The sequence below is a fragment of the Myxine glutinosa genome, chromosome 13 (genome assembly GCF_964187855.1).
Source record: "Myxine glutinosa chromosome 13, kmMyxGlut1.1, whole genome shotgun sequence".
NCBI lineage: Eukaryota > Metazoa > Chordata > Myxini > Myxiniformes > Myxinidae > Myxine > Myxine glutinosa.
In genome coordinates this window covers 75345411-75359901 of record NC_136273.1, presented here as the reverse complement: position 1 = coordinate 75359901, position 14491 = coordinate 75345411, and the positions used below count along the sequence as shown (strand labels likewise).

The following is a 14491-nucleotide window of genomic DNA, read 5'->3' as shown; positions in this document are numbered from 1 at the left end:
TGAGACATGGCTCATTGTAAAGAACTCTCCATGGGGAATAAAATATGTTAATGATGATGTCATAGGTGCCTCCATTATGACGTCATAATTCGCCAAATACAAAACTTCATCCGATCAAGATGCAATTTCTTCAGCGCCATGTCGGCATAAACTGGTGGAGAAAAAAAAATGATGACGTCATCGGTCACGTGGTTCGGCCGCCATATTTGTCCAAAATGGCCAATAAAAAGGTGCATTCCAGCAAGTCCTCGGTCTCTGACCGATTTTTCATTTCTTTGTTTGTTTCTTTGTCTGGGCGATATCTCAGCTATCCTTTGAGCGAGGAAGCTGAAATTTGGGCACAATAGTGAGGAAGTACTTTTTCAAAAACAATATTTTTTGTTTTTTGATTAATCAATTAATTGATGAGTTACTTAATTATTATCGATTTATTAAGTACTTATATATTTCCTTTCTCTTCTGGGCATTATCTCAGGCACCTTTTGAGTTAGGAAGCTGATACTTGGACATGCTTTGAGGCACAATAGTGAGGCTGCAAAGCCCCATGTGATTTGGCTGCAAAGCCTATTTTTGATTTATTGATTAATCAATTAATGGATTAATTATTTAATTATTCGATTAATGACTTTTTTTTTTTTAAAGTTACAGATTCAGATGAAATGGTGGTGGTTTATGTGTTCTATGAGCCAATTGATTATTTAATTTTTTATGATTATTATTTATTTATTTTCATTATTCATCATTTATTTATTTTCTTTCTCATCTGGGCAATATCTCAGGCACCTTTTGAGCTAGAAGCTGATATTTGGACATGACAATGACCAAGTGATTTGGCTGTAAAGGGTATTTTTGATTTATTGATTAATTAATTAATCGATTAATTATTTAATTATTCGATGAATGACAATTAATATATTTTTTAAAGTTACATATTCGGATGAAATGGTGGTGGTTTATGTGTTCTATTAGCCAATTGATTAACGATTTCAAACATTTTTAGGATTATTATTTATTTATTTTCATTATTAATCATTTATTTATTTTCTTTCTCATCTGGGCAATATCTCAGGCACCTTTTGAGCTAGGAAGCTAATATTTGGACATGACAGTGAACAAGTGATGTGGCTATAAAGGATATTTTTGATTTATTGATAAATCATATAATCGATTAATTAATTATTTATTGATTCATCAATTAATTATTTAATTTTTTTAATTAATGACTTATTTAATTAAATTTCTAAAAGATACATCTTCGGATGAAGCACTCGTGGTCTAGTTATGCTATTAGCCAATTGATTAAGAAAATATTTTATGACAATCTTTTATTGATTTTAATTATGCAATTAATCAATCAATTATTGTGCACCTCTCCCTCCCAATACAGTCTCTATGAGCTGAACTGCGGTATTGCCAGGTGCTGGAGGCACCCCGGCAATGCCGTGCTGGAGGATGGATGCCATTTTAAAATTATTTGGCATGGGGGTGGTGTACTTTGAATGTATCTGTACTTGTTTTAATTTACTCATCAAATGATTATTTTCCCCCTCCATGCATATGTTGTAAATATATGACCTCAAATACATCTCATAATAAAAGGATATATTTATTGTCTTTTTTTCTCTTTGCTGAATGTTGAGAGCTCACTCTCACCTTCAGAGCATTCCAATATGGAGCTATAAACTTTCTGAGAGAAATGTGGTATTGGAAATTAAGTGGGTGGATGAGAAGGAATATCAAGAACAGCAATTTAAGAAGAATATTCACAGTTATCAGAAACAACAAAGAGTCGAGAAACAAAGGATATAAAAGTTTGTTCTTGTTAAAAATTTAAAAATATATATGCTGTACAAATCTTTTTACATTGTTAGTGACAGCTGTACAAGATTAGTTTCAGTTTCCTACATTTGAATACATGTACAGGGTCAATCATAAACAAAATTCATAAACAGAAGGATAATATGATCAAGCTCATACATTCAGAAATTAAACTCCCCCAAAGTGCACGGGATTTAAATAAATTTACTTTCTTTCACGTCATTCAAAACCGGCTGTCTTTGAACCGACACCGAGACAATGCCAACTTGGCTGGGTACTGCTCTTTTCTTGGTCATTTTTCTCGGGCCACCTGCCTTCATTGGGGAAAGTTGTCAATGTTACCCCACTTCATAAGAATCAAAATGGATCCTCTTTTCTGCCATCTCACCAATGTCAGCAAAGAAATGGAATCTTTAAATTCTGCAGATCTCAAGACTCATGTTTTCTCTAACTCTCTGATTTCTGAGCTTCTGTTTGGCTTCCGTCAAGGTCATCCCACCTTTGGTATGCCAAATCATCTGAGTCACAAATGGACGGCGGATGCCCTCAGTCTCAAACAAGAGGTCAGGGCTACTCACTGGACTGGACATCTAGTTTCCATTTGATTCCGTCGGGCACTCTGCGCTGATTTCCAAACTATGAGCTAATGGTATCTCGGGTTCCCTCCGATTATCAGATTTCTCATGCCCTCACAAGCAGGAGGGTGCTTTGGATGGCAGACTATCCCATGCTGTACCTCAACAGGCTGGTGTATCTCATTGTAGTGTTGTCGAACCAATCCTGGCCTCGATATACATCAATGGTATGCATAAAGGACATGACTTGTCTTTGTCAATGGAAAATCCATTTTTTTTACTTTGCTCTGTGCCGCATAGTTACGCGCTTGTCTGTCAGCCAGGCTGTGGCAGCATTAGTCTCTGCTAACCTGTAGAAAATAAGCAACTGCTCATCTAGCTTGAACACACTTTCAGTGTAAGAAAGAACCATATTTTCAAGTTGTCCCTCCATAAGGACGAGCAGACAAATCCCCAAATTTGTTTCCGTGGTTAGTCTCTGGAGCTCCGGTGCCTCACTATCTGCTATAATATGTGTTGGACAGACCAGATTTCCAAGCTGACTTCCAAAACTGGCAACTGTTTCAGAATTATCCACAGGTCCAGTTCCATCCTCTGCAATCCTTAGCTTCCTACAACATTGTTCAATTCCTTCATCTGGAACGTAATGGAATATAGATTCCTAGTGTGAATTGGTGCTGCTGCTGCTGCTTTTCACCTTTCCCCGTGGATGCACAGGATACTAATAGTCTTTGCGTCATCAGACACTCTGTCAAAAAGCTGAGTCTTAGGGTCTGATTGATTTTTGCTCACAATTGGCAAGTTGGTGGCCTTGCATTTTTAACTCAACTGGACTACCGTCCAGTTGAGTTAATCACATCCTGAACCCTCCGGCGTCCGTCGTCGTCGTCCGTTAACTTTTCGACGTTAACACTCCAGCGTCCACAAATATCAACCGATTCTGATCAAACTTGACATGCAGCATCCTTACCCCAAGGACCAGGTTGTTATTACATTTCAGCCCGATCCGTTGAAAAATGGCGGACTTAGGCGACCATTTTGTTTTTGGTCATGAAAACGACGTTAACACTGGCGTCTACAAATATTAACAGATTTTGATCAAACTTAGAATGTTTAACACTTACGACACAAGGTAGGTTGCTATTGCATTCCAACCCGATCTGTCACAAAATGGCCGCCATAGGCCGCCACATTGTTTTCAGCTCCGAAACGACGTTAAGACTTTAACGTCCACAAATATTTATGGATTTTGATCAAACTTGGTGTGTGAAGTTGTCCAGTCAGTTCAGTTGAGGTCTGCTTCCCTAGAAGCTCTAGTTTTTTTAACCAGCTCCAATAATCTTGCTTCTCCAGCCCTCTCACCTCTCTGCCCAACCCCTGACCCTTCAGGTCCCATGTGTCTGCCAGAAACCTCTTCCTTGTTATCCTCTTCAAATATAAACTCAACCCTCATCTCCATAATTGCAAACCCCCTCTTTTCTTTGACAGTGGAACTGTCTTACTTAGTCCACCATCGCGAGCTCTTCCCTACAGGATGTCAGGTCTGTTATCCACTGCCACCTTATGGTCTCTCCCACTTCCACGATATGGAGCTTCCTGCACCCGTTGAGATCCTATTCTCACCCTTCTCCTACAATTCCTCTGCTTGTGCTGTTCAGCATCCATTTTTCAAGTCTCACTGTTTGTCCTTTGCACAATTATGTCTGTAGTGTTGATCCATTGGCACCTATTGTTCTGCTCTTCCATGAGCTTGGAATCCTGTATAAAAAAAACAAAAAACTGGGTTCCACTTGACACAGAGTCACCTGGCAACCACTCAATGCAATCACCCAAGTAAGAAATCGCTGTTTTCTGATCATTTTTCCTTATAGGCAAGTAGTAGGTTCACTTGTAGGGTTGCATTAGGCAAGAAAAAGCAGTGCTGGGGATGTGATCGAAGGCTTTTGTTGGGGAATTCTCAAATATAAATGCAATTCTAAGTTATTATATTATAAATGAGGTTTCAGTTATGATAAGAAAGACGGTGAAGGAAGTCACAGGAAAAGGGGGATGTGGGGGAGGAGGAAGGGGCGGGAAGAACAAAGTCACTTGGTAAACACTGTAGGCCTGTTTATATTTCATGTTAGCATCCAAAGAGGCCTCCTGGGACAGAGCATCTACATGTTACCGGCTTGGACATCCAAACCTCCCACCCAGAGAGGTAGTTTTGACTTATTGGCCAGGGTATCGAAAGAAATGCCATCGACGCATTAAAAAATTTCATCGGGCATTGCAAATGCTGTGTTTTTGTGCTCACTAAGCCATGAAATGGCGGAAGTGTCCTTGTCCTGCTTTTCAAATGCGTGTTTACGAAACACAATGAAAAACAATGCCATCTCCATTTGTGTCACCATTTTCCACCTTCTTCGTTGCGGGGTAGCATCATTGGCTGAGGGCGCAGCTGTGCCTCTCATACAGTGCCCTCTGCTGGTTCGGACAGGAATTTGGAATTTGTTCAGGGTGTCAGAGATAGCTTGCCTACTCTTTGCGAGTCCACCAACTAATACCGGCAGATGGGATGCCCGTTTAACGTCCATTTGAGGGACGGCACACACATTGATGAATCACCCTGCCTGCGAACTACCGGGATGACAGTTTATAGCTGGCTCGGGATTCAAACCCAGGCTAGACATTTCCCTACCGAAAACTCTAAATATATAATATAAAATACTGTCTTTTCACTCAAACATTCTCATGTGAGGAATTTATGCATGACCTAATTATTGGATGACCTAATTATTGGATGACCTAATTATCGAATGACCTAATTATTGGATGGCCTAATTATTGGATGACCTAATTTGACATTCTAGTTGGGTGGGCTTTGACGCCAATACTGTGCTATAAACAGGCCTAAAATGTCACAAAAACAAAAGTTTCTTGACGATAAGGACTCTACGTTGCAAAACTATTTACTCGTTGTGGCCTTTCAATAAAAGTCTGCAGCTCCACAACGAAGGGTAAACTGCGTTGCTTTGGGACATAGGGTATGATGGGAGACATTAGCACCAAATATCATTGGCCAACAAGAGCTATGGGGGAAGACCCTATGTGCACTCCAGGTTCCATGACATGTGCACTCCAGGTTCCATGACATGTGCACTCCAGGTTCCATGACATGTGCACTTCAGCAGTGCAAAAGTAAATATAATATATAAAAAAATCTATAAAATGCACGTTTCCCACGTCGTGCTTGTAAAGGAATAAATAATTTCTCTTGTTCCCGTTTCCACCGCATTCTTGTTTCCTTCGTGTCCCAACTCCATCTCTACACCTGGCACAGGTAATGCACACACGTGTTAGATTGTCATTACCTGTAAGGCAATTTTATAAATCAATTCTAGACCTTGTCCTCCAGTCACACACCGTTTACCATTTTTTTTTTTTTTTTTTTTTTTTTTGTATACTGAATCGGGACTCGTGAAAGAGCTGACATTTACTTCACAAACAAATCAACCAGACAAACAAAATATATAAAAAGAGGGAGCGGAAGACAAGATGGGAAGACAAGGGGAAGCACACAAACACAACATTTGAGAGCAGGGAGATGTGTGGGAGGGAGAGGGCTTGGGGGGAAGAGGCGTGGGAAGGGGGGGGGGGGGTGGGAGATGTATAAAACACAAGGACACCAAGGACTTCCAGGACAGAAGTTGGTATTTCAAAAAAGTGGAATTGGGGTGAAATTAGCGGGGGTAGAAAAGATCAAGGTTTTGGATGGGGGAAGATAAGAGATGGTGGTGAACAGCTGTTTTAAAGACCTGGAGTGTGGAGTGGGATTGAAGAGAGTGAGGGAGTTTGTTCCAGAGGTGGGAGAAAAGAGGAATGAAGGAGTGAAGGTGAGCAGAGAGTCTTGATTTTGGCAGTTTAACCATAAGAGGGTTGCAGGCAGATCTTGTGCGACCTGTAGGAATATTTGCGGGACAGAGCCCAGAGAGAGCTGGGGGTAGCAAGGCCGGAGAGGAGTCGGTAGAAGATAGAAAGACCACCAACCTGCCTGCAGTGAGTGAGTGAGAGGCCCTTGGAGTTAGCTTCATCGCGGGAGATTTCAATGATTCTGAAAAATTTCATTCCAAATGAACTGATATTTTCTCATATATATTACACATTGCATTACTCGTTTAACTTCCATAACGAGAAGCATCATAACATTGCTCACAGTGTGTCGATTTGGAAGCGGCGCCAAGGTCAATGGAGTTATCATTAGTGAATGCATATTGAACTGGGATATACTTACAAATTTAGCAAGAGGACAAATGAACATCAAGGAAAACGAGGACGACACTCTTTGACGTCACGACATCGACCGATATGCCTCCGCGCACATTATTACATCATTATACACACTTGTACCAAGTTTGATTTAAATCCATTCAACTGTTCTCAAGTATCACCTTTTTAGATGACATGACCTCTGACCCCACTAAAATCACAAAATCACCTCACTCGTCACCTTTGATGCCAATATATAATCAGTTCATCTTTGCATCATAATATATATATATATATATATATATATATATATATATATATATATATATATATATATATATATATATATATATATATATATATATATATACATACATACAGACATGGCATTTAATATGGAATATTTTTTTGTGGGGGTGAACTTACTTTTCAAGATGTCTTCGAACCAAAAGTTCATTGGAATTATGTTGAAATTATTCTAGATTTTGTTCATGTGACCTTTAAAAGAAACAAAAACCACATTTGACATTTCGAAACAAATAAATTGATCCTTGAAAGTGATGTAAACTGATATCGAACTCAATTCATGGACAGTACTGTGTTAAACTTCTGTACGTTTTCCAGAAGTATCTCTTTATTTTGCACATAAGCCAAATTTTTTTTAAACAAAAACAAAAGTTAAATTACGACTGGGATTACCGACAGTAAAATTACAGTTCAGTACTTCGTGTAACCCCCACGAGCATTCAGGAGAGCACGTACACGTCGAGGCATGCTGTTCACGAGATTTGCTCAGGTTTGGACAGGAATCGCTTTCCATGCAGTGACAATAGTCTGCTGTAATTCACGCACAGAGGTGGGCTGCTGGTCCAAGTGGTCGATTTGACGCGTTAATTCTGCCCACAAGTTCTCTATCGGATTCATATCCGGGGACATGGTAGGCCACTCCATATGCTCTACACCACAGTCAGCAAGAAAGTGTTGGATCATGCGAGCACGATGAGGCCGTGCATTGTCGTCTTGGAAGACAAAGTTTCCTCGAAAGGCTGCACGAGCAAATGGAAGCAATGTTTCTTCCAGAATGGCCCTGTACTTGAACTGGTTCAGGTTTCCATTCAGAACAACCAGGTCAGTTTTGCCCCCTGCATGAAAAGCAGCCCAAACAGTCACCCCACCACCTCCAGCTTGGACTCTTGGCACTATACAATCTTTGTTGTAGGCTTCATGCACTTGTCTGCGCACTCGGACGCGGCCATCTTGACGATAGACCAGAAATCTAGACTCGTCACTGAAGATCACCATTGACGGTGCTCTCTAGCCCACTGCAATCGGCGCTGGCAGTGTTATCTGGTCAGGCGTGGCTTTCTCAGGGGACGCCTGGCACGATAGCCTGCTTGAACCAGTCGTTGGTTGACTCGCCTTCTGGATACAGGCACATTTGACAGTTGCTGCCACTCAGCCCTAAGCCGATTAGCTGACTTGGTACGGCCATTGCGGACTAACCGGTGCAGCTGGCGATCATCCCTCCTTGTGGTTCTGCGGGGACGTCCTGGCCTCGGTATTGGAGTAGGGACACCCCTCTGAGCATTTCGTTTCAGGATCTTTGACACCTGACCTTGAGTGATGCCATACTGCCGAGCAATAGCACGCTCTTTCATGCTGTAATTTCGTAAAGCCACCACTCCATGACAAACAACATTGTCGAGTTGACGGACCATCTCCAGAGGAAGCGGCAATAACTTTTGGAGACGTGCAGCAGTTGTTTTCCACTAATACAGAACGCAATAACCCTTGTATACCCGACTGTGAAGCCAATCGTCAAATGCACCTCTCCGTACATTTTGCCACGCCACCTGTGATATAATCCTGTTGTTGACTTCTTGCTGTGACAGACAATCAGTGACATGGTTCTTTTAACAAAAAATCAAAAGAAACTCACCAGATTGATATACTGAGTTAAGAAAGTAAACCCAAGTCAAGAAAAAAAAATTTCCCATATTAAATGCCAAGTCTGTATATATATATATATATATATATATATATATATATATATATATATATATATATATATATATATATATATATATATATGTATATATATATATATATGTATATATATTATATATATATATTATATATATATATATGTATATATACCAAGTTTGGTCGAAAATCGCATCATCGGTTCACAAGTTAGAACAGTAACATTTTTTTTTTACTGAACATGACCTCTGACCTTTGACCTCTTGCCCCAAAATCTAATCAGTTCATCTTTTCATCATTATGCACACCTGTACCAAGTTTGACTTAGATCCTTTCAGCCGTTCTTAAGTTATTGTGGTAAATAATTAATTGTAACTTAATATGATCTCTGGTTTTTGACCTCTTGACCCCAAAATCGAATCAGTTTCTCTTTGCATCATAATATATAATTATACCAAGTTTGGTGAAAATCCCATGACTGGTTCCCAAGTTACCTCAGTAACATGTTTCCCGACAGGACATCTGACATTTGATGCTTGACCTCTTGCCCCCAAAATCTAATCAGATTATCTTTCCATCATTATATATACCTGTAAAAAGTTTGAATTAGATCACTTCAGCCATTCTCAAGTTATAATCCAATTACAGACTTTGACCTTTGACGTCTGACCCCAAAATCAAATCAGTTCATCTTTTACGTTTACAAACTTTGGTCAGAATCCCATCACTGGTTCACAAGTTATCACGGTAACAGGATTTTTTACCTAACATGACCTCTGATCTTTGGCCTTTGACCTCCTGACCACAAAATCTAATCAGTTCATCTTTACCTAATTATGCATACCTGCACCAAGTTTGACTAAGGTCCCTTCAGCTATTCTCAAGTTATCGCGGTAACAAAAACCTATCACGGACAGATGTATGAACGGACGAATGGAGAGACGGATGGACGGACGGATGGAGAGACGGATGAACGGACGGATGGAGAGACGGATGGAGAGACGGACGGATGGAGAGACGGATGAACGGACGGATGGAGAGACGGATGGACGGACGGATGGAGACGGATGGACGGACGGACGAACGGACGGACACCCAAAAACATAATGCCTCCGGCAACTTCGTCGGCGGAGGCATAAAAAGAGGGACGGGGAGAGGAAACACTGAAATCAGTAAGTTGGATTAGGAAGGGTTAATGGTGGTAATAAAGATCTTTGGTCAGGATGGAGAATGGCATGCAGTGGAGGTGCACTGCCTGATTGAAGACCTGGAGGGAAGACTGAGACAGAACAGTCTCTGGATCGCGGTTCCATCGACGGGATAAGTGAGGAATAAAAGAGTTGAGGTGTGCAACCACCTTGGATTTTGGAAGATTAACCTGGATTACTGGAAGAACGCGTGCATCCTGGAGTTGTTGGGGAGAGTCAGAGGACCGAGAGAGCAGAAGGAGCAATGTGGAGAACAGATGGTAGAAAACAGAGACCACTGACCTGCTTGCGATGTGAGAGCAGCTGAACTTGTGCTTTGGCCTCATCATGGGAGATTCCAATAATTTTGAGAGCTTTAAAGATTCCACAGCATCCAGGAGAGACAGACAAGATGCTGGAGCATCAGCCCATAGCAGTAGACAGTGAGTAGCTCTGATTTCCCAAGGAAAAACTTGGATCGACGGAGGATGCCCAATGTGCAGTTCCCAGAGCTTATAGTTGGTTCGGGATTTGAATGCAAATGAGAACTCAAAGATACGTAACTGAGACTTTTCCACTCGTGCTTTTGTTACAATCTTGTATGCGCTGTCCTTCCAAAATCAATAGGCGACCCCTTTCAAGACATTATAATTGCCTCTACACATGCATCTTCATTTTGTTAACTCTGAATATAATCATTAGACAGTATAAATAGTCGGATAACGATTTCATCGTTCAGTTTCAGATCATCTTGTTCCAGGAGATAATGGAATTCCATTGAGGAATTAATACAAACTATCATGCATTGGGCACTTCCATCAGGATTATTTGAACCTTCCTACTCATCCACAATTAAATGGTGGGGATGCTGGAAATGAAGTGGAGGAGAACAAACAACACCAACCAAAACCATCGATCTGCAAGACGATTAAACATTTCTTCGGGATGGAAGAACTCCCTATGAAAAATTGTGAGATGCAACAGGTGCGGACTCTTTTCGAACATCAACCCACTAATACGAAGAACGAGTTCAGGATGACGGATCAGACAGATGTTCAGAAAGCACTGTTGTGAGTCATTGAGCCTTGCATTCCATATAATATCCTGAAGAGCAGTTGTACCCAAGCCGTTCATCTGTGATCAATGCATGGCGTGGTGCAAAGGTGAATGATGATGGTGTGAGTCGGCGCTTTCGACGAATCTCCCCCTTCATTGATGACGAATCTCCCCCTTCATTGATGAGGAATCTCCCCCTTCATTGATGAGGAATCTCCCCCTTTCATTGATGAGGAATCCCCCCTTCATTGATGAGGAATTTCCCCCTTCATTGATGACGAATCTCACCCTTCATTGATGAGGAATCTCCCCCTTCATTGATGAAGAATCTCCCCCCTTCATTGATGACGAATCTCTCCCCCATTCATTGATGAGGAATCTCCCCCCTTTATTGACGAGGAATGTCCCCCCTTCATTGACGAGGAATGTCCCCCCTTCATTGACGTGGAATGTCCCCCCTTCATTGCCGAGGAATCTCCCCCCTTCATTGATGTGGAATGTCCCACCTTCATTGCCGAGGAATCTCCCCCCTTCATTGACGTGGAATCTCCCCCCTTCATTGCCAAGGAATCTCCCCCCTTCATTGACATGGAATGTCCCCCCTTCATTGCCGAGGAATCTCCCCCCTTCATTGACGAGGAATCTCCCCTCTTCATTGACGAGGAATCGCCCCCCTTCATGGAAGAAGAATCGCCCCCCTTAATTGATGAGGAATCTCCCCCCTTCATTGACGAGGAATCTCCCTGCTTAATTGAAGAGGATTCGCCCCCCTTCATTGAAGAGGAATCGTCCCCCTTAATTGATGAGGAATCTCCCCCCTTAATCGATGAGGAATCTCCCCCCTTAATTGATGAGGAATCTCCCCTCTTCATTGACGAGGAATCGCCCCCCTTCATGGAAGAAGAATCGCCCCCCTTAATTGATGAGGAATCTCCCCCCTTCATTGACGAGGAATCTCCCCGCTTAATTGAAGAGGAATCGCCCCCCTTCATTGAAGAGGAATCGTCCCCCTTAATTGATGAGGAATCTCCCCCCTTAATTGATGAGGAATCTCCCCCCTTAATTGATGAGGAATCTCCCCCCTTCATTGACGAGCAATCTCCTCCCTTAATTGACGGGCAATCTCCCCCCTTAATTGATGAGGAATCTCCCCCCTTAATTGATGAGGAATCTCCCCCCTTCATTGACGAGCAATCTCCTCCCTTAATTGAAGAGGAATCGCCCCCCTTAATTGATGAGGAATCTCCCCCCTTCATTGACGAGCAATCTCCTCCCTTAATTGAAGAGGAATCGCCCCCCTTCATTGACGACGAATCTCCCCAAACTAAGCGTTTTGCATTGTGCGATGGCTGCATAGGTCCACAGTGTCAACCGCAAACATTGCAGGTAGAGACTGGTCCTTGTGGAGTATGGTACATCAGATTGACGTTGGCAGGTGTACCTTTCTTGTCTCCACTGTCCCTTGATGGCAAGTCTCCCATATTCAAAGTGGTCCAGGCCTCTGCAGAAAATGTTGCGCCAAGCTGACCTGTTTGTGGTCTGATGTTCCCGGGTGACGACTGGAATGGCACAAAACTTGAGTTCAGAAAATGTGTCCACTGGAGCATTCATATGTGAGAATTTTTTTTAGAAGTTATTACAAGTCCAGGCGCCCGTTGTTCATGTCTAATGTCAGAGTGTGCGAGATGTTTTTGAATTAAAATTAGGAGCTTCACAACAATGACCACAAATTTGAAAAAGGCTACGTCACATGTGAGGAATTGTGGAAAAATCCACCTCCGAATCAACAAGCTGGTCCCTTTGATTTTGATAGATTGCACATTGGAAGGCCTTACAACATAAGAAATGGCCACACACGAAAACTTACTTATAAAAGGTTGTGTTCTGTGACCTTTGGTAAAATAGTGTATGGTTACCCTCGCCAGAGGAGAGGGTATTGCATTTGAGTCCGTTTGTTTGTGTTTGTTACTTGCAAAATCGAACATTTTTCAAGTATATTGGTCGGTTCCGTTTGTGGTTCTGTCTGTTTGTCTGTTTGTCACCGGCCTACAGGTCACAATTCTAAAACGATCGTCACGAAACTTCACCAAGTTGTATAAGTCGTCCCAATTGAGAAGCCTATTGATTTTGAGGTCACAGGTCAAAGGTCATCTGGAGGTCAAGGAGGAGGTACATCTGGAGGTATTTTGCAAGTATCGTGCTCCGCATGACGTCTTCTTGTTTGTCTGTTTGTCTGTTTGTCCGCACAGAATAAATATAATTTATCTGCAACCGTTGGTCCGATTGACAGGAAATTTTCACCATAGGTGCAACTCCACTTGTAGAAGTTTTTAATGATAATTATGACGTCATAAGTCACGTGGTTCGGCCGCCATATAGGAAAAATCGAAAAACTTTGCACCTCTATATCTCGGAAAGTGCTGAATTGAGAAAAAATTGAGACATGGCTCATTGTAAAGAGCTCTCCATGTGGAATAAAATATGTTAATGATGATGTCATAGTGCCTCCATTATGACGTCATAATTCGACAAGTACAAAACTTCATCCAATCAAGATGAAATTTCTTGAGCGCCATGTCGGCATAAACTGGTGGAGAAAAAAAAATTTGATGATGATGTCATCGGTCACGTGGTTCGGCCGCCATATTGGAAAAACCGAAAAACTTTGCACCTCTATATCTCCAAAAGTGCTGAATAGAAAACATTTAGACATGGCTCATTGTAAAGAACTCTCCATGGGGAATAAAATATGTTAATGATGATGTCATGGGTGCCTCCATTATGACGTCATAATTCGACAAGTACAAAACTTAATCCGATCAAGATAAAATTTATTGAGCATAATCTAGGAATAAATTAGTTTAGAAAAAAAAAAAATGTTGACGTCATCGGTCACATGGTTCGGCCGCCATATTTGTTTTAACACAAAAGCCTTAAAACCACTGAAAATACATATTGGTGAGGGTTTGCAATCTCTGATTGCTCTTTCTTGTTTATAATGTATCACACGGATACTATCTATTAATTATTTTATTGAGGCTATTGTGCTTGGAAACTCCATTGCTCTTCAGCATGAAGATGTCTCAATTTGAAAATAATCCAGAGACGGATTACTCCACGTGCCAAACAGCAAAAGAGCTTCCCAATCTCAAGAGTGCAAGATGGTTTTTTTTGTATACTAAGTCGAGGCTCGTGTCAGGGCTAACACATAGAACATATAATAAATGGAGCAGGAGACAAGAAGGGAAGAGAGGGGAGTGCAAAAATAGTAGGGAACATCGACGAGATGTTCAAGAAAAGTACCAACAATGGAAATGTGTGTGAGAAAGAGATGAACAAGCTTACCGGTCTGCCGATATTGGGAACCATCACACTTTGTAGCAGATGAGCGCAGAAATTCCAATGAGGCCGAATATAATGGGTGCTGGAGCCATAAGAAGTCGCAGTGTCAACTCCAAGCTGCGAGTGTTGTCCTTGCATGTTTCGTAACCCACAGAACTGCAGACGTCACACCATATATATGTATATATCATATTCATGCCATATACCCACCAGAAAGTCTTAAAGACACATGCAAATGAGCAAAATGAGATAACCCGCAACTTGTTGAAATTTATCAACACT

The 14491-nt window shown here is 41.5% G+C and overlaps 1 protein-coding gene across 1 annotated transcript in view; it reads right to left on the bottom strand.

Annotated features, from left to right (window-relative positions):
* Nucleotides 1-1799: 1799 nt before the first annotated feature.
* The window catches only part of LOC137439029 (sodium-dependent lysophosphatidylcholine symporter 1-A), an 85241-nt gene continuing 72549 nt past the window's right edge, over nucleotides 1800-14491 (bottom strand). The window contains exons 13-15 of the mRNA XM_068134617.2: nucleotides 14213-14365; nucleotides 5559-5706; nucleotides 1800-5511 (exon numbers count right to left, since the gene is read on the bottom strand). Coding sequence (XP_067990718.2) covers nucleotides 14236-14365 — 130 coding nt within the window. The 3' untranslated portion in view covers nucleotides 1800-5511; nucleotides 5559-5706; nucleotides 14213-14235. The remainder of the gene's footprint in view (nucleotides 5512-5558; nucleotides 5707-14212; nucleotides 14366-14491) is intronic.